At 41.4% G+C, this 22,322-nt stretch overlaps 1 protein-coding gene across 2 annotated transcripts in view; it reads left to right on the forward strand.

Annotated features, from left to right (window-relative positions):
- DOCK4 (dedicator of cytokinesis 4) overlaps positions 1 to 22,322 on the forward strand; it is a 423,704-nt gene that overhangs the window by 165,844 nt on the left and 235,538 nt on the right. For both annotated transcript variants that reach the window (XM_090042292.1, XM_090042293.1), the window contains exons 6-8: positions 11,671 to 11,819; positions 16,632 to 16,716; positions 19,867 to 20,018. In XM_090042292.1, coding sequence (XP_089898418.1) covers positions 11,671 to 11,819; positions 16,632 to 16,716; positions 19,867 to 20,018 — 386 coding nt within the window. The remainder of the gene's footprint in view (positions 1 to 11,670; positions 11,820 to 16,631; positions 16,717 to 19,866; positions 20,019 to 22,322) is intronic.

Below are 22,322 nucleotides of genomic sequence, written 5' to 3' on the forward strand. Positions count from 1 at the left end.
CAGTGAAGCAACTTGTAAACTGTAAAATAGATACAGAAAAGTAAACTAATTTTCTCCGCAGCAGGATAGTACTTGTAAATACCTAATGGGGGAGCACATCTAGATGCATAATGTTTATTGCATAGCTGATTAGTCAACTGAACACATGTCCTCTGTTCATCTGATATATTGAAGCCTAGCCAGTTATTCACCATTTTTAATCATGCATTTGATTTCTTCCTTCTAGGTGGTGCATTTTTTACTGTTTTTTTTTTTATTTTGGTGTTTTTACTCTTTCTCCAATTTGTAAGAATAATTTTGAATTCTGAACATATCCACTTATAGTTGTTGAACTCCTAATTTGGTATTATGCAACTTTTTTTAAGTATACTTGCTATTTTGCCATCCAAGCTACTAATGAAAATACTTAATAGAAACTCATTTAAAATATCACTGCAACAACCAATTGTGTTCCTACCTCATGGTGATAATTTCTAGACCATATTTGTTATTTTGCATATAAAGATATTATGCAGAAAAACGGCAGAAACCCGACTAAATTGAAGCTATATATTGCCTGGGATCCTGGTTTTCTCAGTTTAAAAACTTGCAAATTCTCTGATAAAAACCCCAAAATCTGTGATTAAAATGAAAAGCCACTAATACACACATGCGTGCATGCACACAGATTCAGGCCTTGATTTACACGATTTTTTTTTTGCATGGTTTCAGTTATGCACAGACAAATTGTGACCCTTTATTTTTGTACATGATATGGATTCACTTTTACATGGTGCAGCACAGTCGCCAAGATGTGCAGATGCATCTAGAATTAGCTGGTCGCTTCCTGCCCTGCCCCCCAGCTGCTCTCATTGTAGCTGGTAAATGTGTTATGTTGTGGTGGAAGAAGACGGAGGAGGGAAGGTGCATGCGGGGATAGATCAATGCCACCTTCAGTGAGAGAGGGAGTGGGGTAGGGGCGAGGGGCTGGGGCAGAGGCTGCCCAGCCAAGGTGGGGTGGGCATAGTATAGAGCTGTGGCTCATGGAGGGGGGTGGCTCCTGCCTCTGTGTGCACCCTGAGAGGGTTTGGGGGGGCAGGTGTGTGCCCCCCCCAGATCTGCACACAGCAGTTGGGCTGCAGCTGTGGGCTGGAGCCAGGGCTGCACGGGACTCTTCATGGTGGAGGTTGAGCTGGGCTGGACTTGGGGCAGGCGGTGGCGGTGCTGGAAAGGGAATACAGGGGAGCTACAGCAAAATTTGGGGTGGCTGAAGCCCCAACCCTATAGCCCTCTCCCAGCACCCCTGCCCCGTGCCCAGCCCTTGCTGAAGAAAGCCCAGCATAGCCCTGGCTCCAGCTCATAGCTGCAGCCCACCTGCCCCGCCCCGCACAGATTCAGAGCATACGCCCCCCCCATGCCCTCCTGGGGTGCGTGCAATACTGGGAACCACCCCCCCGGCTCCCTCTGGACAAGTCACAGCTCTGTCCCATGCTCATCCTGCCTTGCCCCACCCCGGCTGGACAGTGTCTGCCCCTGACCCACTCATCCCTCACCGTGAGCAGCTTTGATCTGTCCCCCACCATGCACCTTCACTTCCTCTCCCCTTCCACCACACCAGGCTTACCAGCTGCACGCAGCTCTTCATGTTGCCAGGCTCTGCTTCTCACTGCCTGTGTGCTGCACTGTAACTGCTCGCACGCGTAGGCATTTATTGGCTAAATTATTGGCAGCATCTGGAACCTAAATCTTTATTTCCCATAGACTCTTGGTATCTCTTTATGTGATTACTATTTGCATGGTGTTTTTTCAACAATGTAATTACTGTCTAAATCGAAGCCCAACTCTGTGTGTGTGTGTGTGTGTGTGTGTGTGTGTGTGTGTGTGTGTGTGCGCGCCTGTATATTTTGGCATTTGATTTTGGGTCTTTCATTATGGAAAATCAGAGCTCTTGCAGAGACCACTTTATACACCCCAGGGAATTATGTGCAGGAAAACTCAAAATTATGCAAAATTAATTACTTTTTTCACAAATTAAACTACTGTGAAATAAAACTAACAGTATTTGAACCTTCTTTAGAAATGCAGGTACTTTATATAGTTGAGGGGTGTGTGTATGTGTGGGGTTTGTGGGGAGGGTTGTGAAAGGCTGTGGGGGTGTCTGTGGGGTTTGTGGGGGAGGTTCTGAAGGGATGTGGGGGGTTTGTGGGCTGGTGTGGGGTTTGTGGTGCACATCCCCTACCACTGGTGTCTTAACAGCAACAGGCAGTGAGCCCTTGGGGTGCTCATGGCCACAGGAGGCAGAGCGCCAGGCGGTGCGTTCCTCTGGCTTAGTCCCAGGGACTGCACATGTTGGCACAGAGGTGGCCTGGCCCGTTGGTGTGTGCCTTCATGCCGGACTGTGCTTGCTCTGTGCCAGCACTTGCAGATCACTGCAGTGGAGGCAGGAGCTGCGTGCCATCAGGCCAGGCAAGTTTCATGCCTGCATGTGTAGCTTCCTGCTGGAAGCCCTATGTGGAGGCATGGAACTGGTTAGCTGGCCTGTGAACTAGGAACCTGTGCCAATGGGTCAGGTGGGCTCCATGCCTCCACATGGGACTTCTGGCACTCCAGCGGGAAGCCACACGTGAGGCAAACAGCCACTCTGTGTCTCTATGTGTGGCTTCTGACCCAGCCAGATGGCACACAGCTCCCAGTCCATGTGCCATCAGGTCAGGCTGGACTGGGCCGGCTCTCCACATGGGGCTTCCAGCACTCCACTGGAAGCCACATATGGAGGCATAGAGCTGTGTGCCATTGGGCCAGGCAGACTCCTACTTGCCTCCATATGCGGCTGCCCACTGGAGTGCTGGAAGCCCCAAATGGAAGCTGGCCCAATGGCATGTGGACGGCAGCTCAGCACCCTCCCCAGCCCCCAGCACACCACAGCATGCTGGCCTCAGAGCACCCATGGATATCTCCCAGCTCTTTCAGCCCTCACACACACATCCCTGTCCTGCCCCTGACCCACCCTGCTGGCTGTCCTCACAGCCCCCAATACCTCCAACCCTCCGCAGCCTTGGCATTCACCTGCATCCAACCCACAGGGACCTGACCAGCCCTGGCAGTGCCCCTCATTCCTGACCCAAAGTCCCCTACCCCCCCAGCCCTGCTAGAGGGGGGACCAGCCCCCTGCAAGCTTCACTTAGCCCAAAAACTTAAAGAGGAAAAGTGAGCCTGAGCTAAGCCGTGGCTGAGTTGAGAGTCTCAGGCCCTGCCCATTCTCCCTCTCCCTCCCGCTTGGAACAGGGTTTAGGATTTCTCACCATTTTTTGCAAGAAGCTTTTGCAGGCTGGAAGTCTACCAGCCTGCAGAAAGCTCTTTGCAAAAGTGGAAAATCTGCATGCTTCTCCCTTAAAATGAAAAATCTGCTTTTTTTCTTGGTTAAAAGGGAAAATCCACATTTTTCCATGGAAAACGGAAAACCCAGATCCCTGATAATTGCATTTATTGTTTACCCTTTAACAACTAAGCCAGCTAGCCTGTTAAAGAAGGTCATTATATTTTATTTCATATTATCTGTTCTTGACAAACAAATGTTCGCTAGTTTTTATCACCTGATTTTCTCAGTATTTGCAAATTGCTTGACTGATAATTTGTTTCAGAATCTTTCTGTGAATTTAAATTAGGCAGGTTGGTCTGTAATTCTCCATATTCTTATTTCCCCCACCTCTTCTGAAGATATAGTGCTTCTCTCCAATCTTCCTGGACCTTTTCCAATCTCCACAGTTCTCAGAGTTGAACAAAATCGTTGGGAAATCTAGTTCTGAAGGAACTGCAGAGTCAATTTCCTTAGGCCCCAAGTGAAACCTGTCTAAGATGGAACCTGTGAAAGTCAGAAACCAGCTCAAGCCCGAAATTTTCTACAGTGCTGGCATATTTTATGAAGAATTACATTTGTATAAGCTGGAAACTACCTAATGCAGAAACAGAAAGGAAATTTGGAGCCCATTTATATAATCACCTTGTATATCACAGAAAGTAATTACCTAGTTTGTTGCGTGTGTATGTAAGGTGTAAGCACCAAGTATAAGTGAGGAGCTGAGTAAGAAAGCACACTGAATGGAAGGGAGGGACTGGGAAGTTCTCTCTATAAGCCAAAACTCAGAAACCTGTCTAAGCCAGAATTCTTTAGTGATCTTGTACAATTCTGTCTTAGGTTTCTCTGTATCTCTCTTACTTAAGTATTCTGTAACCTCTGTTTTCTTCTTTTCTGGCTTGTGCTCCTTTTGCCTCATTTCAGTTAATTTTCTTAAGTATTTAATAACAACCTTAAAAAAACATTAAAGCTAAGAAAGCATTGAATCCTTCTGCCTTCTCTTTGTCATCCATTATCTGTTTTCCAGTGAAGCAACGGGATTTATTTATCTTCTTAATTTAAATGTATTCACAGAACCTTTTCTTGTTGCCATTTATGTTCCTTTTTACTTGTAGCTTTATATACATTAGCTTTCCTCACTTAATTCCCACAGCCTCATCATCCGAACTCTAGTTTCTCTTAAAATGCAGCTGATGATTTGTTACTACAAAAAGATCATACCTTTGAACCAGTATCTAGGGCTAGAGACAGAAGTTGCACATAAATCAGTTTAGGTGATCAGAAACTAATTTAAACCTGTAACAGAATAGAAGTTCAGTGCATGTAAACCACTTTTCGAATGAATGAAACTGGTTTAAGATAAACCTGGTTGAATGTAGTGTCATATTTAACTGATTTGGGTCAAACTGGTTTATGAAACTTCTGTCCCAGACCCCTTCCTGGTTCAAGTTAAATCAGAGTCCCTCAACATTCTTTCCAGTCCTCAGTTGTGCTGTACTGTCTGCTCCGGAGAGCAGGGCTTGCCCCACATCTCCACTCCCTAGCTGGAGCAGTGAGGACTGGCTGACAAAGCAGGGGGTGGGTGGGGGAGGAGACAGGACAAGCTCAGCTGGGGATGCAGCCCAGGCAAACCCTGGCTGGGGTCTAGGGCCATGGAGGGAGGCTAAATATCCCTTCTTCTGTTCAAACTTACTACTGGCTGCAACTGACTACAAATCTCAGAGGTACCTGGAAACAGGAAGAGGAAGTGATGAACAACCCTGCAGAGTTCTGCTGCTGTAATTCTAGACTGCAAATTCCAGAAACCTCGGGGGCAGCAAGAAAGGGAAGTAAGCACACAGCCAGAGAGCTGTGCTCTAGCACCCTCCTGATTTCTGACCTGAGCCACTGCAGGCATGTGGCTTCATTTGCTAGATCAAAAGTAAATGTCTGTTTACTTATGTTTCAATTTAATGTGTGCAGCTTAGAGTACCCTGCAAAGACTGAATCAATTCAGCCTTAGGCTTTTTGACTGTCTGTACTTAGCCTAAGAGGCCACCCTGCCCTGCCTTCTACTATTCCACTTTTAGATGCTCAAACAGCTGTTCCCCATTGCTCAGGAATATATTCAGAGTAGCCATTCCCATAGCAACTTCTTCCACTTTCTGAAAAAAAGATTGTCCCCATGATATTGCAAGAACTTGATGGGATGAGTCTTGTATCATGCTATACTTTTCCAGCAAGTATGCACGTAATTAAAATCCCTCATTACCACAATCCTGGCCTCCTGGATGCCTCCAGGTGTTGCTCAGAAAGTCTCCTCCATCACTCCCCAATTAAGATGGTTTATAGTAGATCTCTATTATGATATTACCCTTGATCTTTTACATTTTTTATCTTCACTCAGAAGCCTTCAGCAAGCTTTCACCTTTTCCTGAGCCTCAAAGCAAGCATGTATGTTCTTGTTACAAAAATATAATAACTTCCCTTTTTTTCCCTTGCCTGTCTTTCCTGAAGAAGTTCTATACTTTTCTGTCTAACATTTGTCACACCAAGTCCCTGCGATGCCAATTAAAGTTTAGTTTTGATTTTTGTACTCTCAGCCCAAGTTCTTCCTATTTATTTGCCGTGTTCCTGGCATTTTGTGTAAATGTGTTTGGCAGGTCACCCAGTTCTTCCTCTTCTTTGTTTTGACCCTATTGCATTTTTGAGCCTGCCCCCTTCCAGGTAACTTCCAACCCTAGGTAGTTACTTTCATGATTGACAATTCTACCATTTTTGTCAAATAATAAACCAATATAGTTTTTGTTCCAGATGCACTTTAACATGTCCTGCTCCTGCCAAAAAACAAACAAATGAACAAACACTGAAATCAACTAATTTTTTGCCTTTATCTCTACTAGCAGTAGGTTTCTGTTGTGGTCCTTTTTTCCCTTGCCAATTTTCTACTTTTCTGCTAATTCTCACTTTTATTCATTGCTGTTAGCTTTCTTTTTCTTCTATAGCTGCTTTCATGTCCCCTGGAAGCTAGACTTCTTAAATCTATCCGGTGTTGTGGCCTTCTTTCTTGACCAACATGGCTCTTAGGACATCTACTAAAATATTCCTAAACAATTCAGAATTATCATTAACGCTTTTTTAAAAACCCTTTTTCTCAGAAGGTTCAGTTCATACTTGTTTTCAGCTTTATGAAACTACTTCTTTTAAAGTACTTATGTTACTGGTTTGGACCTTATTCCATTTGTGTAGAACAAAGTAATCATGGTCCTAACCAGCCACTGATTGGAAATTTTTGATTATTTGTTCTTAAGTTCTGAGATCATTTATCTGATAAAATCAAAATATTAGCTCAGAATGTAGTTTTTGGTCTTGCTGCTAGAACAAGACAATTCCCATGGTTTATAAAACACAAATAGAGTAGTTAGGAGAACTCACACAGGGCAGAATGCTATAGAAGCAACTGCTTTACATTTTAAATGTGATGGTACTACAGCTTAAAATTTAGGCAGTTTGTTCAGAGTGAAGTGACTTCCTGAAATTTGAAGTAGGGTGCAGTTGGTAATTTGCTTGGTGAGTTCATTTTGTAAAACCTCCTATGAAGTCATGTGTTTCTTCTTCTGAAGTTCCCTTGCATTTCAAGTGATATTGCAGCAATTGAAGTTAACAATGAAACTGTAATTAAATTGTTTGAACAATTTCTTAAGACAGACTTCAAACATATATTTATGACAGGGATATAAAAGCTACATCTTCTTGCATGAAAATGTGTGGGCTTTAATTTTGTAATGTATGTGGTTAATTGACTTAATTTCTCATTGAATTATATCCAGGAACAGTTATTTAAAATGTTATTCCTTATCAACCAATCTTCATTGTTTTTAAGTCATCAAAGCCATTCTCTACTAATTAATTTATTGCAATCTGGATTTTCTTTCATACTATCAAAGAGAAAATAATTCTGGGTTTTTGTTACCCAAAAATGACAAGAAAAAATTCCTTAAGTTCATGTGGTTTGGAAAGGTAAAACATTATGGTATATAATATTACAGCACATTACATGATTTAAAAAAAAATCGCTAGAGCTCTGGGCCTAAAGTGAGCAAGTCAACTGGTGCTACTGAGTGGCTAGGTACCCAATTGTAGAATTATTTTACTTTCTTAGTTATAGAGTAGAATTGGAGAAACAAGAAATTCTTTAGGCATGGGGCTGTCTTTTTGTTGTACATGGCGCAGTAGAACTCTAGTATGTTATTGGCACCCTTGGGCATTTGTGCAATATAAACAATTAATAGTTATATCAAAATATTGAAAATACTTAGAGCTTGCAAAACACTGAGCATCAGACTAAATCATTCTTGACAGGGAGAAATTTGTGTTTAATATCAACGTTCCATTTAAGTCTAATGATATATCTCCTATATTGGAGTTTTGAGTAACTCTTTCTTCAACAAAGTTAAGGAATAATCCTAAAAATGCTTATGCCTGCATTTATGAGGTCTGGTCTTTGATTATACAAATTCAAGAGAATGAATACTGACCTACTCGTGCCTGATAGGAAACGTTGGCAAATATTCTATCTAGAAATAGTGCTCTGGCTAGATATTTGGGTTGAGTTGTTTTTCTTTTGTTTCTGTTTCAAGAGATGTGTACACCAAAATCTTTTCCTTAGAATGTCATGTGTTCCTGTTGCTTATTTCTAAAGGAAGTTAATTCTTCATGACCACTTATTCTTCATTGAGTCTGATTTAGCTCCATAATACATTAAGTGCTTTACAGACATTTTGGAACAGGCACTGTTTGTGTTTATGAGGTTTACAGTGTAAGCAAAGGTGAGGGTGAAATGAAAAAGTTAGACAAAAGCGTTTTGCAAGACAGCGTGGAGTAGAAGCTCCTGATACGAGGGAAGGGTGTTTCAAAGGCTATTTTTACTTGCCCTGTTTATGCAGCAGGGACAGTTGAAGTTCCTGTTTTGTGCAATTATTTTTAATAATAAGTAGAAGGAGAAATTGTGTCCTGGTAAGCAGAACTAACTCTGAGCAGAATGGCTTTACATTTTTTTTTCCTGTGATGCATTGTCAGATCATGGTGATTTTAAATCACTTCCTCAGAATAAAGTTTTCCAGACAATGCCAAAAAGAAAACATCTCACATGTTGTTAATTAGAAAGCTAAAACTGCCAAAGAGAGTGGGTATTCAAAAGGACTGTGGGTATTCTTTTTTAATGGAAAATTACATGCACTCTCAATGTAGCAAATTATATTCATATAAACTTCCCAGGTTCAGAGACAAATTAGGCAAAAGGCATCTACTAGGAATGATTATATAATATGATTGGTTCCAGTTCAGATGTGATCTATACTACTAATGTGTAAAAAGTGCATTTAAAAACATTAGTAACATTAAAAAATCAGGCACTTGGAAAGTAAGAGATACCAGAACTAAGTGTGCATGTGAAACCTTAATTTGGTGACTTTGTGCACGTGTATTTGGAAAGGTTTAAGTTACATGATTACCTACTGTTTTCTCCATGGATCCCTTGCCTTATTCAGTGCACAGTGTGAACCTGCTTTGAGATCCATGTGTTGTATAATGAAGGATAAAATTGTCTGCTCCTCCCCTGCCTCATATGTTGCACAAGTTAGAAAGTGTATAGTGAAATCAGTTAAGAGATTGCAGGGAGAAAAAGGGAGTTGTAACGTTTAAGGTAGTTGAATAATGCTATAGAAAACTGGATTCTCTGCCTGCCTCTGCTAGAGAGGTTATGTTGCAAAAGAAGTCACTTAGACCAAACTTTTCACGTGTGACCATTAATTGTGTTCCTCGTTTTCTGGATTCTTGATGTGACATCCTCTGATTTGCAGACATTCTGAGCACTCAAAACTGCAACTGAGGTCAGTGGGAGTTGTATGTCCAAAGTATGAAGTGCTCCATATTGCTTGGTACTAAAAGTAGAACTTAAATAATTAAGTTAAAGGAAGCCTGGGCCACACATTGAGCAGTGGGGATAAAACAAATTGTTAAACAGCACTTCATTACTGGCTTTTCTGTGAAACAAGAGATGCTGTTGAAAAAATAGTACTATATTTTCTCGTATACCACATGCCTCCAAATATGATAGTCACCTTGTGTTGGGAAGGCAGAATGAAGAGAATTTTTTTTTCCAGAGTCAGCCAAATGCTGACCACGTGGAGCAGGGGGAGACCTTACGCTTTGCCTTCCCTCGTCTCACTTGCCTTCCCTTTCCTGCTCTGGCAAAAGCTTGAGTTTTAACCCTCTTACGGCTGCTACCACCATCAAGCTGGCAGTAGGTTTTGACTGAGTAGCAGCAGCAGCTGTGAGAGGTTTAAAACGTGAGCCCTGACCCTGAAGAATGGACTCTGCCCCCACTGCTTGCTGCCTGGGAGAGAAGGAAGAGAAGCACAGGCTGTGACAGCTGTTACAATGTTCCCATGGGTCCATTACAGCATAGAAATTAACTTCCCCACTTAAGATGCACCCTAATTTTGGAAGGCTAACTTTTTTGGGGGAAGGTATTTGTGGTGTGCAAGTATATGTGGTATGTTAATCAAAGACTACTATAGTGCTTATACACAAGGAGGCTGAATGAGGATTCCCATAGGCAACCTTGATTTTTGGCATTTTCTAAAAATTGAGTGCTTGACTTTACAAACTCAGTCATGTTCCTTCAACACATGAGCATGTGTGTGCATGTACATGTGCTCCCCCCCATTTTCAGCCTTCTTATCTCACAGCCTTATTAGCCTCATAGACAAAGCAGCTCTCCAGTATTCAGGTTTCTGATTCCAGTCTCAGTCTGTTTGCCTAGTTATTTTGTATCCCCATCTGATTTCAGTATCCTGTACCCTTTCTCCTTAGGTCTTGTTCTTGCCTCCTTTGCTTTTGAATTACACACATTCATCCTTCACATTTTCTGGCTAATAGGTGGCCACTGAAAGAGCAAAAAAAGAGAGTTGCCTTCGTTGTCAGTTCTATTGCTCTCAGTCTCATACCAGTCTGAAGTAGCTGAAGGCAGCCATTACAAGAAAGGTCAAGCTTTATCTCTGTTGGCCCAGGCTGGAGCATGCTCAGTTACTTTGTGGGAATCATCTATGCTCAATTTGATCAGCCCAAGGATCTATGAAGAGCTGAAGCATGCTCAGTGTGCATAAAATCTTTGGGGATTCTCATTATTAAGTTCAAACAGTTTCTTTCTGATCATGTATGGACTGTAGCTTTTCAGAGGCTCAAATCTTGGCTGAAAGTGGATAGATTTTCACTGGAACAAGAAAAGTTAAATCCCTGACATGAGGGATCACCCCCTCTCCGATGTTGTGTTCCTGCTCCAAATCATATAGTTGTTTAGGCTTTCCAGGTAAAAAAAGAAAATAAATGCATGAACTAGATTTATTTTCTAAAGAAATAAAGGGAGTTTTTAAACATCAAAAATGATATATTCTTCCCAACCCTTTTTCCTAGGAACAGCAAACTATGTGGTTGTACTTAAAAAAAAAAAAAAAAAAAAAAATCACCCTGAGGCAGGCACTAAATATGGAAAAGTTCAGTATGAAACATCGAAGTCTGGCTAAGATGCAAGTAACTGAAAGCTAGGTATAATAATGCCAGGTGTCAGACAGACTTAATAGGTGGTACCATTCAGCCTGGGGCCATGGGCACAGGCCCATGACACAATTACTACAGAGTAGAGTAAAATCCAGGGTAAACTATAGTAAGGAGAAGGCACAGGGCTCTCTTGTCTCAGACTGGCTGCTCTCAGTCGGTGTCTCTGTAGGGCCTTGCCACTATCAGGCACTGTGTGGTTGTAGGAATAGGACTGAGCAAAAGACCATGCTGGAATGAAATTGACTTGGATTAATGTAATTACTTTTCACTTTCTAAGGGGCAACTTTATCCAGACTGGATTAAGTTGCACCAGTGTAAGGCTATACATTGTGTGCTGTGCCACTTTTACTACAGTTAATTTACTTCATAATAAGTGTGTTGGGTATCAACACTGACGTTCCTGGATTACTGGATCAAACTAGTTTAGTTGTGGAAAAGATAGTGAAGACAATGGCAGGCAGTGTCTTGCAGATAAGGTCACCATTACCTCATCTAGCCTTTATAAACAGTGCTGTGTGGTGTCTAAGTTGTTTCTGAAGGGCTTTGTTTTCACCACCTCAAATAGCTTTGGAGATAGAAGCATAGTATGGTGGAGCAACAAGGGAGTGAAGTAGATGAGAGAAATCATAAAAGAAGACATCAGAAGAGCTTTCTGCACCCCCACCCCAAAATGTGGCCTCCTTGGCATTGTTGTCTTGTTCCAGTAGGGTATACTTAACTCTTCGTGTATTCAACAGAGGAATGAAGGGGATCTCTTTCACCGTCTGTGGCACATAATGAATGAAATCCTAGACCTGCGAAGACAAGTGCTTGTTGGCCATTTGACCCATGACCGGATGAAGGATGTCAAACGGCATATCACTGCTCGCTTGGATTGGGGCAATGAGTAAGTAACAGTTATAGAAGCAAGCATAATGATGTCCCTCAGTGCTTACCATTTTATGTTCATGGTAATATGATAAAATAAGAAACTGGCATGTTGCAGATGCTCTGAATCTAATGTCAGCTTCTCCTGAAATCTGTTCCTCTTTCACAATTACTTTTTTTCCTCCCCAGCTTATTTTATACTTTCAGAAATAAATAACTTTCAGGTTTGCTTTGATTTTTTTTTTTTTTAATAAACATAATTATTCCACTGTGGCCCATATTACAGAGCATCAAATTGCTCTGATTTATAACAGTCATGCATGTTGTGCCTTATTTTTTTATGAAAACACACGATTCCCAATTGTTACTTGCTGCATTGACTTCAGTAGAACTGCACTGATGTAAAATACCTGAGGTCCTGATCTGAGGTTATTAGTCTGATCACTTGTGAGTCTTTACCTAGAGAGTTCCAATAAAACTGTCTTTTGCATCAACCTAAATATTTATTAAGGAGAGTTATGTAATTTGTTACCTTGTTACCTTTTTCATAACAAACAAGTAGTCTTGTCTTTGTATTATGCTAAAGTCATACCGTATCAGACTTTAATTTTAGTGTTAGTTAGGGCACAACGTCCCCACAAATGCTAGAAATCAGAAATTAATAGCATAATGTTTGGATGTTGAAAGTGATTCTAAATTCACCAAATACAGCTCATGCTGATCTTGACACTATCTTGCACAGTTTGAAAGGCCGACACTCATCTCTATTCCAAACACACTGCACGTAGGAAAAATAAGCACAATAGTCTACTCTCGGCTCAATATTACTTTTGAAAACACCAGCGCAGATTAAAAGCACATTGGCACTTGCATTCAAAATCAAGACGTACTTAACGCTCTGTTCTTGTAGCTGGTAATGGGGCATAAAACTCTTGTGAGTCTTTCTTAAAGAAGTGCCAGCTGTTATGGTCTGGCTTGGTCCCTGTTTGGCAGCTGAATTGTTTAGATACTAGAAATTGAAGTGAAATCTTACAGCAATGTTATCTATATACATACATTACTTTCTGCCTCTAGCTTTGCTTCATGATTTTGAAAAGTTAAGGTTGTGGAGTAGAGGTTTGGACTGCATTAAAATTAAACTGCAGCTCACCTTCCATACATAATTTGCCTTATGTAGCTGTCTTAATTGCTAGAATTTTTCAGATGTTTCCCAAAGTACTGAGCCCTGGTGACCTTCTGTTGAAACTATTCTATACTTCTGAAAAGCAGGTTGCTACTTTCCAAGTTCATTATTATTTGTCAGTATAAATGGTCATCAGATGCCTCTCTTGTCATTCTAGTGGTTGTAGACCAAAAGGAATGTGTATGGTCTGTTCAACAGGAGTCTTTCCTTTGGCTTCAGTGGGCTTTAGGTCAGGTTTTTAGTTAGGAGAATTTGAAAAAAAATGAAGTGTCCAGGTGAAAACTTTCAAAGCAAGAAATATTGAAATATGAGGGAAACCTACAGTAACAATGGTAAACTAACAGAAATAGAAAGTGTTAGAAATAAAGAAAAAAAGGAAAAATGAATCTGGATTGAAAGTGCAATCTTCTACATTGTGGGCACATCTTTTTTTTTTCTATTTTCTCTTTGCATCAGTAAATGGTTTGATTAGCCATAGGAGCCTTAGAAACCATGAAAATGGGCTTACTAGAAATCCGTGGAGTTATTTAGCTTTATTACTAAATTGAAAGAGGATATGGCACTGTTTACAGTGTTATCATTGGTATCTAAATATCACTTCTGTTTTTGATAGACAAGGCTGGTGAATTACAAAAATAGAAGCCACAGGTAGAGGGAAGACATTTAGTGGCTTGCCCTTATGAAAAAAAGGTTCTTTTTACTTAAGTTTTCTATAATTAAAGAGGAAAAAATAAGACCAGGATCATTTTTGTTCATAAGGGACTTAATTATATAAGGCACAGAATAGTGACAAGCGCCTTCATCTCCCATTTAAAACTGCACAAATAGAGAGTGTTCAGTACTTTGCCAAACCATACATTCTTAGTATTAATTTATCAGACTTCTTCCATTTAATATAATTTCCTGATACTTTTTCTTTTACCTTTTCTTATTCTACCATATCCACTTTCCCTTCCTGAGTCTAAGCCTAATGATTTTGAGGAAGGAAGTGGCTTCCCTACTAGAATACAATAGAAGTCATCTGGTATGGTATTCTGTTTCTGGCACTGGTCTGTGTCGCTTTATGAAGATTTGTTTCTTCATAACATACATAGGCACTCTATGTCTCTGTACATGTGTAGTTGCAAAAGTCAGCAGGAAAATTCCAACAGATAAACTTGTACTTTGAAGATATGATTGGAATGCCTTTTAGGTCACTGTATTTTTTTTTATAGCATACATGATCTTAACATGCATAAAAGCAAACCATTCCTCACCTACAGCATTTATTAGGTATCCATTCTATGTAATATACATAGTCTGACATCAGGAAGAAGGCTGGGCATCTTGGTGCCTTAGAGGCCAGCTGGTTTAGTTAGTGTCTAAGTCAGGGGTGGGCAGAGTCAGGTCCATAGGCTGGATTGGGCCCACAGTGGACTCTGTTTCCCAGCAGCCCCTTCCCATGTCACTGCAGCCAGTTTCCATGGTGACCCCAGCAGTGGCAGGGCTGTAACAGTGTGGGGCCAAGGTTTCCATGAAGACCAGCCCCAGCAGTGCTGGCAAGGCACACAGTTGGGCAGGGAGCTGCCTTGGGGCTGGGATATTGCAGCAGTGACAACATGGTTTGGAGCTGGAGCAGAGCTGCAATCTGCTGCCTACATGCCCTGAGCAGGGGCGTACAGACAGTGGATCGTAGCTCTGCCTTGGCTCCGGACCATGCAGTGACCCCCACAAGATCCCAGCCCCAGAGCAGCTCCCTACCCAGCTGCACACCCTGCCAACACTCCTGGAGCCAGTTTCCATGGAAACCCTGGCCCCCACATGGTCATGACACCGCTACTACTGGGGTCTCCATGGAATCTGGTTGCAATGACACAGGTCAATGGGAGTTGTATGTCCAAAGTATTCCATCCCTGGAAATGGAGTCTATTTGCCAGCTGGATCTGGCATTTTGCCCACCCCTGGTCTCAGTTGTCAGGTTGCCCACCTCCATTAAAAAATGCAACAAATCTGCTTCATATGCATATGTGGATCCAGGATTTTACAAAGGGGTGGTGTAGGAGTAGTGACTGGTGTTGCAGGAGTGGTTGCATCCACCACTTGTAGTCTTCTCCTCCTCCAGCTCCCCCAGTTGGGGTGGACAGACTGTGCCACATGAGCAACAGCCAGGGACTTTAAGTCCCAAGGAAAATCAAAATTCTCCCTGCCCTTTCCCCTCCACGATCAGAGGCACATCCCCTTCACTCCCCTTCCCTTTTCTGACATGTAGTGCTGCCATTATCTCTGCTGTCTGGGGGAAAGAGGAACTTCAAATCCACTCCAGCCTGGCTGCCTGGGGACTGGGCTCAGGCTGGGACAGCAATGATGATGGTGGTGGGTGGGCAGAGTCCCTTTCCCTGCCTACTCTCTCTAGTGTTTCTTGCCATGGGTGGGGAGAAACCTGCTCACTTCTCACCATCACTGTCCTGGGTTGAATTCAGCTCCCACACAGCCTGACTGGAGTGAATCTGAAGCTCCCCTTGCTCCCAGGACAGTGGAGACCCTGGCAGTGGCAGGTGAGGGGAGCAAGAAGGAGAGGGGAGTGGTGCATGGCTCTGAGCATGGAGGGGAAGGGAAGGGGAATTCTTACATTCTTCAGGACTTAAAGTCCATGGTTGCTGCTTCTGCTCCATGGACAGAAAGGGTGGCAGAGGGGTTGGGGTGGGAAGGGAGTGTGACTGCACCAGTTCATCCTTTCTGGATTTGTCCCTGTTCATATATATATTCAGGGCACATTTACCCCTCAATCCTACCATGCCCAGCAGGGGTGCCTTTGGTGTTCTGGCCTGCCACTTTGTAAATTGGAGGTGGCATAGACAGGTTTGCACACTGCAGCAGGTAGACTAATTAGCTTTGTCATTCAGCAGTGCTAATAATCCCACAAAAACACGAATGTGGCTACACTGATTTTTGGTTTAGAAGTTAAACCAGGTAGAGCTGCACAGCATATTTGAGGGTGAACATGGTAAGTGTACACTGTGGACATGCCCTTAGTCTTAACTACTTGGTTCTGTGCCGAAGATACGGCATGGCTTTTCTTGTTTGCTACATTTTTAATTCTGTTAACACAGATACACTTCATTATTTAATTAAAAGCCACAGAATCAAGTATAGATCTATAATATTAGGTCTGCACAAAGTGAAGCTGATGCTTTTATATCTGCTGGTTTTTCTTTTTACTATCTCTTTGGGTTGTCATCCGAGTTGACACGACTCATCGCTTCGCAGTCTGCTATCTCCACGAGTCAGGCTGGAGGCATGATACATAAAACAGAACTGTTTTATGCAAGACTAAAAGCTGTGATAGAACATAGCCCAATGAAAATTTCACACAGTGAAAGGGAGGGAAAAGTCATCCGCGAACTTGTATTTAATTAGATACATACCTGAACAAAATGGTTGTTTAAGAAAAAGAATTACTGGCTAATTGAAATCCAAGCAGGATACCCATTATGGCACACATCAATAGATACACTGTTTCCATCAAAAAAATCTAACAAAGAGTAATGCGGGTAACAATGAGTTTAAAATATGCATAATCCAATAAAATGAAAAGTATAAGTGTCATTAAGCATAAATCTTCCCTCTGCCATAGAATGTCTCTCCATGATTTCCAAATTCTCTTTACAGACAATTGGGTTTAGATTTGGTTCCAAGAAAAGAATATGCGATGGTGGATCCTGAAGAGATCAGCATTACAGAACTCTATAGACTGGTAGGTAAAGGACATTGTATTTCTTTAGGCTTGTTTTGTGATTACAGGATGAGGTTTCCATAGCAACTTTCATTCCTACTTATTAAATACGTTAAAACATATTTAATCTGTATATTTATATTGAGAGTAAAATGTAACCTACCTCAATATAAGAAAACTTCCATTGTGATGTTTTTATAATTATACGAGATGCTTGCACTTGGCTTAAACTCAACTAACGACACCATTTCTGTGCTCCACACATTACATGGGGCTGATACATCTCTGAAACTATTATAAGTATGGAATGATGCTTTCAGTAGTTAATCATCAGTAAAATCATATGAGACACTTTCTTTAATACTGTAACTTGCCCCTGAGTCCCATTAGGCTAAGGCAAGATTAATGGAACTTATGAAGCCATTTTATCAGTTCTGTCACTATTAATCACACTGAGGTATGGGATCTCTTCCACTGCCATTTTAGCATGCATCTCAGTGAAACTCTGAGCCCTTTTTTTTTTGGAGAGAAACTTACCCATTTTGCTTTAATTTTGGGGGGGTCCTGATCCGAATAAGCCTCACTGAAATCAATGGAGATAGATGGATATAAAAACTCATTTTACAGGGTCTTTTGTTTTTAAACACTGACTAACTTAGGTGTAATTCTGTCATTAATGTGGGTTATTTTGTGAAGCAAAAGTGGGGCCTTTTTGATTACTATCCATGTTGAAATTACAAGTTGTGTGTTCATTTGGAGTCAGTTGCATAAATAAAGTTAGTCCTTCTGTGGCGAGCCAGCAGGGGGTGCTCCTGCTCTGAGTGCCTCTCTGGGGGCACCTCATGTCTGGCTGACCCCCTCTCCTCCCAGAGCATGCCTGCAAACCTGGGGGTATTGCTGCTGCCACCCAAGAGTCTTGGTCTGTCCATGGCCCTGTGCCTCTTGGGATACACAGGCCTTGTAAACCATGAGGGTGCTCAACCCACTGCAAGAACTTGGGGTGTATCCCTTGGCCTGGAGCACAAATAGCAGTCTCCCTTAGTCAGCTGGACCAAGGGGACAAAAAGGAACGCCTCTCTCCCTATCTGTCAGTTCACCATGCTTAGAATGGTGGAGAACCTTACTGATTACAGGGAGTAGGTTTGGGGTAGGGTACAGGGTAGAGAGGTATCGCAGAATAACCTTAGAGCAAAAATTATGGCTAGGTAGCCATTGATCATGCATCTGCAATTCTGCATGCTATATATCTAGGTAGGTTCCAAGTAGCTTACTCACAAATATCATCCAGAGGTTGGCTGAGCTTTCCTCTGTAGGCAGGCAGTTTCTTCTTTGTCCGGTTTTGAGAGGGAGGGGGCTGTAGTGTTCATCTGCTTTTCCTCCCTCCCGAGGAGCCTTAGGGCTCCAGCATGGAAGCTGTCTCTGTGCTTTCCAGCATGGCTGTCTCTGTGCATTCCAGCAGCATGGCTCTGCCAAAAATGGTTCTCTTCCTGCCTCCTGGGCAGTCTGGGCTTATATAGCCCTTTTGACATCATCACCCTGAATCAATCCTGGCCAAATGTTGTTGGATGCGAGCCAATTAATTTGAAATGCATCATCACTCCCTACAGGAGGAACAGGGGCTCCTGCCCCCACCCCCTAGCCATGAGGTCATTGCCAAAACAGTAAAGAGGTGGAGTTCCCTGCTTGGCTACCTGTAGCTTCTCACATCTGCAGGAGCAGGTTTCCCCTGCCCTGCTGGAATGTTTCCAGCTCCGGTTACAACTCAGGGTTACATGAAACAGATTGGGGAGGGCTTCCTGCCCACCCCAGCAATCATGGCAACCAAACTGACAGACAGGTGATAAGCCTGATAGCAGTTTGGGAAGATACTGTGATGGCAGTCTGCCACACCCTGAAGCAAAGATAGAGCCTTTTTGATTACTGTCCATCTTGAAATTACAAGTCATGTGTTCATTTGGGGTCAGTTACATAAATAACATTAGTCCTTATCAAAGTTCAAAACTTTATGTAATATTACAGAATTATATTTGTGCTTTAAAGTCTTAAATATTTTCTAATTATATGGATAAATGGTAGTCAAGGGGAGATTAAAACCAGTTATGTGGAAGAACTCACTACTTCACAAAAATAATTTAAGAAGATTTTAAAAACTTAAGGTGCCTGTATGTGACCTCAGAAGCTGCTCCAATGTGCTGTAATTACAGTGCATCGGAGTAGATTCTGTAGAGTCTGCTGGAGTGTTGTAATTACTGCAATCCATCAGCCATCTGAGTCTTGTGTATTAGTGTCCCCACACTTCAAAATGGCAGTGGGAGCACTTGAACTAAAGGTCATCGAATGAGCTTTAGTTCAAGCACTCCCGCTGCCATTTGGGATGCTGATACACGAGACGCTACAGTACTTTATTTATTATGGCTCTTGGAGCCACTCTGTGTAAAGCACTGCCCCTCACCCCTGGAGCATGTGTAAAAGTGCCTTTAGCGATTAGTGAAATAATATACATTTTAAAAATAAACTAATGCCGTCTGCTTTTTCTTTGAGATCTTGAGTACTTTAGAAATATCAGTATTTAAAAGTAAGTTATTTTAATACAATATAAAAGGTGGAATTAATACAGTTTAATTTTTTCCAGACCCTGCATTATTTAAAATAATCAAATTATAAACAGTAAATTGAGAGTAATGGAAATGGTAGGTGACCTACAGGGTAATTTGGTATAGATTATTCTGTATGAAAGTTCTCCTAACCTTTCAATTTTACCTTTGTAACTGAATTGAAACTATGTAGTGTCTTTTAAAGTTCTTTCATGAGCTTGGGACATTAAAATATTAGATTCATAGCTATTAAAAACACTTTTAAAATGAAAAATTGCAACAGAAGTTTAAAGTAATCATGACCTCTATTATATAGAAAGAAATATCTGGGACTATAGAAGTAAATGGTTTCTTTCCACTGTGACTAAGCCAGGTATAAACTTGGGTAACTCATTTACCACCATCTTTCTCCTGAAAAATATGTAAGCATCAATTGGTACACAGCAAAGCATATACTGCACTTAAAAGAAGGGGTTTTGGCTTAGGAAACCACTCTCAAAATTACAATTCTCAACTTCTATTATTATTTTTTATTAATAATTTGAACCTCTCTTTCATTTTTGATGGTGCTGTGTAGATGGAGCATCGTCACAGAAAGAAAGATACTCCTATCCCAGCAAGCAGCCACCATCTGTTTGTGCAGATGAAGAGCCTGATGTGCTCCAATTTAGGAGAGGAACTGGAAGTCATCTTCTCACTTTTTGACAGTAAAGAGAATCGACCAATCAGGTAATTCTCCAATTTTCCCAGGCTTATTTCAAAACAATAATCCATAAAGATTTGTTTTCAATTAATTTTACATGATTTAGGTAATTCTGATATATTTATTTCCTAAATGTTATATTTAGAAACAAAAATAGGATGACCTTGATTATTAGAGGGGCATTAGTAATTTCCTTTTGGAACTCAATTTTTGTGCTCCATTATTCATAATACCACACTAGCTTCAGAATGACATGTTTTTTTCAACCAAACGTACCCCTTTCAGGTTGTCAATGTTGGGGGGCGGTGTCTGCATGTACAGTTGATACTAGCTTTGTAAATTTAGGGCTTTTTTTAACATATCCTTCTGTTCAAATAGTGAGATCCTCTTAGGAACTTACTGGATGGGACATCTTGGATATTTGGGTCTAGTCCTCTTTATCACATCACATAATTGCTTTAATAAGCTAATCAGGCTTCATTTTAAAACTAATTAGGGTTTGTCAGATAGTTAAGATTTTGCCCAGACCCTGATTATTTCTTGTTCTAGTCACTGTCAGCTCTTCTAAGGCCTTAAAATAAAATTGCCTCTCCATTTCTTACAAAATGCAGCTAAAAAGATCATCCACCTTGCTTATTGCTGTCAGTACCATTCCTTGTATCCATTCACAGATCTGGCCTATATGGTACTTGAGGGCTTTTCCAGGTGATTTCTTATGTTATGATTTTTAGTTGTTAGAATCCAATAGCAAAATTCTGCTTCTGATTTCTTTGAAGGAAAGGGAAGGAAGGAGAAAGGTGTGGACAACATCTTCATGTTGTGAATGAAACCTCAAAGGGGCAGTGTTAGAGTTGAGGTAGATCATCTCAGAACATCTCTGGAAGTGAAAGAGGATATAGTAGACTGAAAATGAAATCATGCCAGATGACAGTGGTTTTCAAACGTTTTAAAGTCATGGAACCCTTTCACCCTGTCACTTCATAACACAATGGCATTATGCTGCCTTCTGGCCTGCTCAACCATTATCCCCAGTCTCTTTGTAGAACCCCTGGTGACTTATCATGGAACCCTAGGGTTCCACAAACACAGTCTGAAAACCACTGCCCGTATTATGATGACACTCAGCAAATGTGAACCTGAGGAAGAGCCAGTGGGGGGAAGAGCCACAAGGAGCCTATCTGCTAGAGTCTGTCAAGAAGTTTGAGTTGAGAATGTGATTAAGTAAATGTTTTCCTGCTCTCCTAGATATAGAAAGATTGTAGCCCAGAAGTGACAAATTCCTTTTTGCAGCAAAAGAGTTTTGGCATTGAAAGAATTTTACTGTAGCATAGAGAAATTATAAAACAATGTAAGAGCTCAGAGAGAAGTAAACCACTGCTGTTGGGTCATTAATGGGGTAATGGCTATTGTTCAGTATTGCTGGTAAGATAAATATGATAAATGTGAATGGCTCTTCATTCTTGGCAATAAGAATTTTTGTGTCAGCCAGAAATAATGGCAGTATTTGACAAAACTACTTCTAACCATGGTTGCAAATAAAGGGCAAAGATGCCTGCCCACTGTTCTGGAGGAAGGTTGTCCTGAATAAATTGAGACATTGCTACTGAGGTCACACAAGCAGCTGTTGTTAATGTCAAAATGGGTAGGTACTATTATGTAATTCCAAACTGCACACCTAACAACAGCCACCAAAAGGAGAGAATTGCTATCTTGACAGTTGTGGTTGTCTCTGAGAATGAAGCATGCATAAATGAATATGTTCTGCATTTTTTCCAGTATGTGGTGCAAGTGAAGGATTTATTGAGAATGAATTTCAGACTTTAAAGGAGCTGCTGGCTACAGATACTAACATTATGGCAGCTGTAGCAGTATGAAGTGAAAGAAACCAGGTTGCATACTTATAGAAAAGCACAGGTTCTAGAGAGGCTTATGTCTCCTGTCTGCTATGATCTGACCCTGGTTATTAATTCTTGTCTCACAAAGTGCTGAGTTGTTCAATGGCTATTTGTAGCAGCTTTACAGTCGCTGAATTTCCTATCCATATTTCTGGTAAATCTTGAAGAAGAATGGAGTGTGGAGAGAGAGCAGGCCAGACTCTCTGACGGCAGCTTACCATTGGTTGAAAAGCCTCTCTTGAGATGCACTACTAAAGAGTACTGACAATACTGAAACCAACAGTGTGTGAACTCTGCATAAATGTTGCCACGGTAATAAATGAATACAGTCCTACATATGCTTTGTGTGCATGGTAGGATGTTATGGTGTGCTTTGTGGAAGTGACCCATGTCTGCAGCATATTTCAGAATGCTTTAGCTAATGTCTGTCTCATT

This window comes from Crocodylus siamensis, chromosome 4 (assembly GCF_052110815.1).
Source record: "Crocodylus siamensis isolate JL-2025a chromosome 4, ASM5211081v1, whole genome shotgun sequence".
Taxonomy (NCBI): domain Eukaryota; kingdom Metazoa; phylum Chordata; order Crocodylia; family Crocodylidae; genus Crocodylus; species Crocodylus siamensis.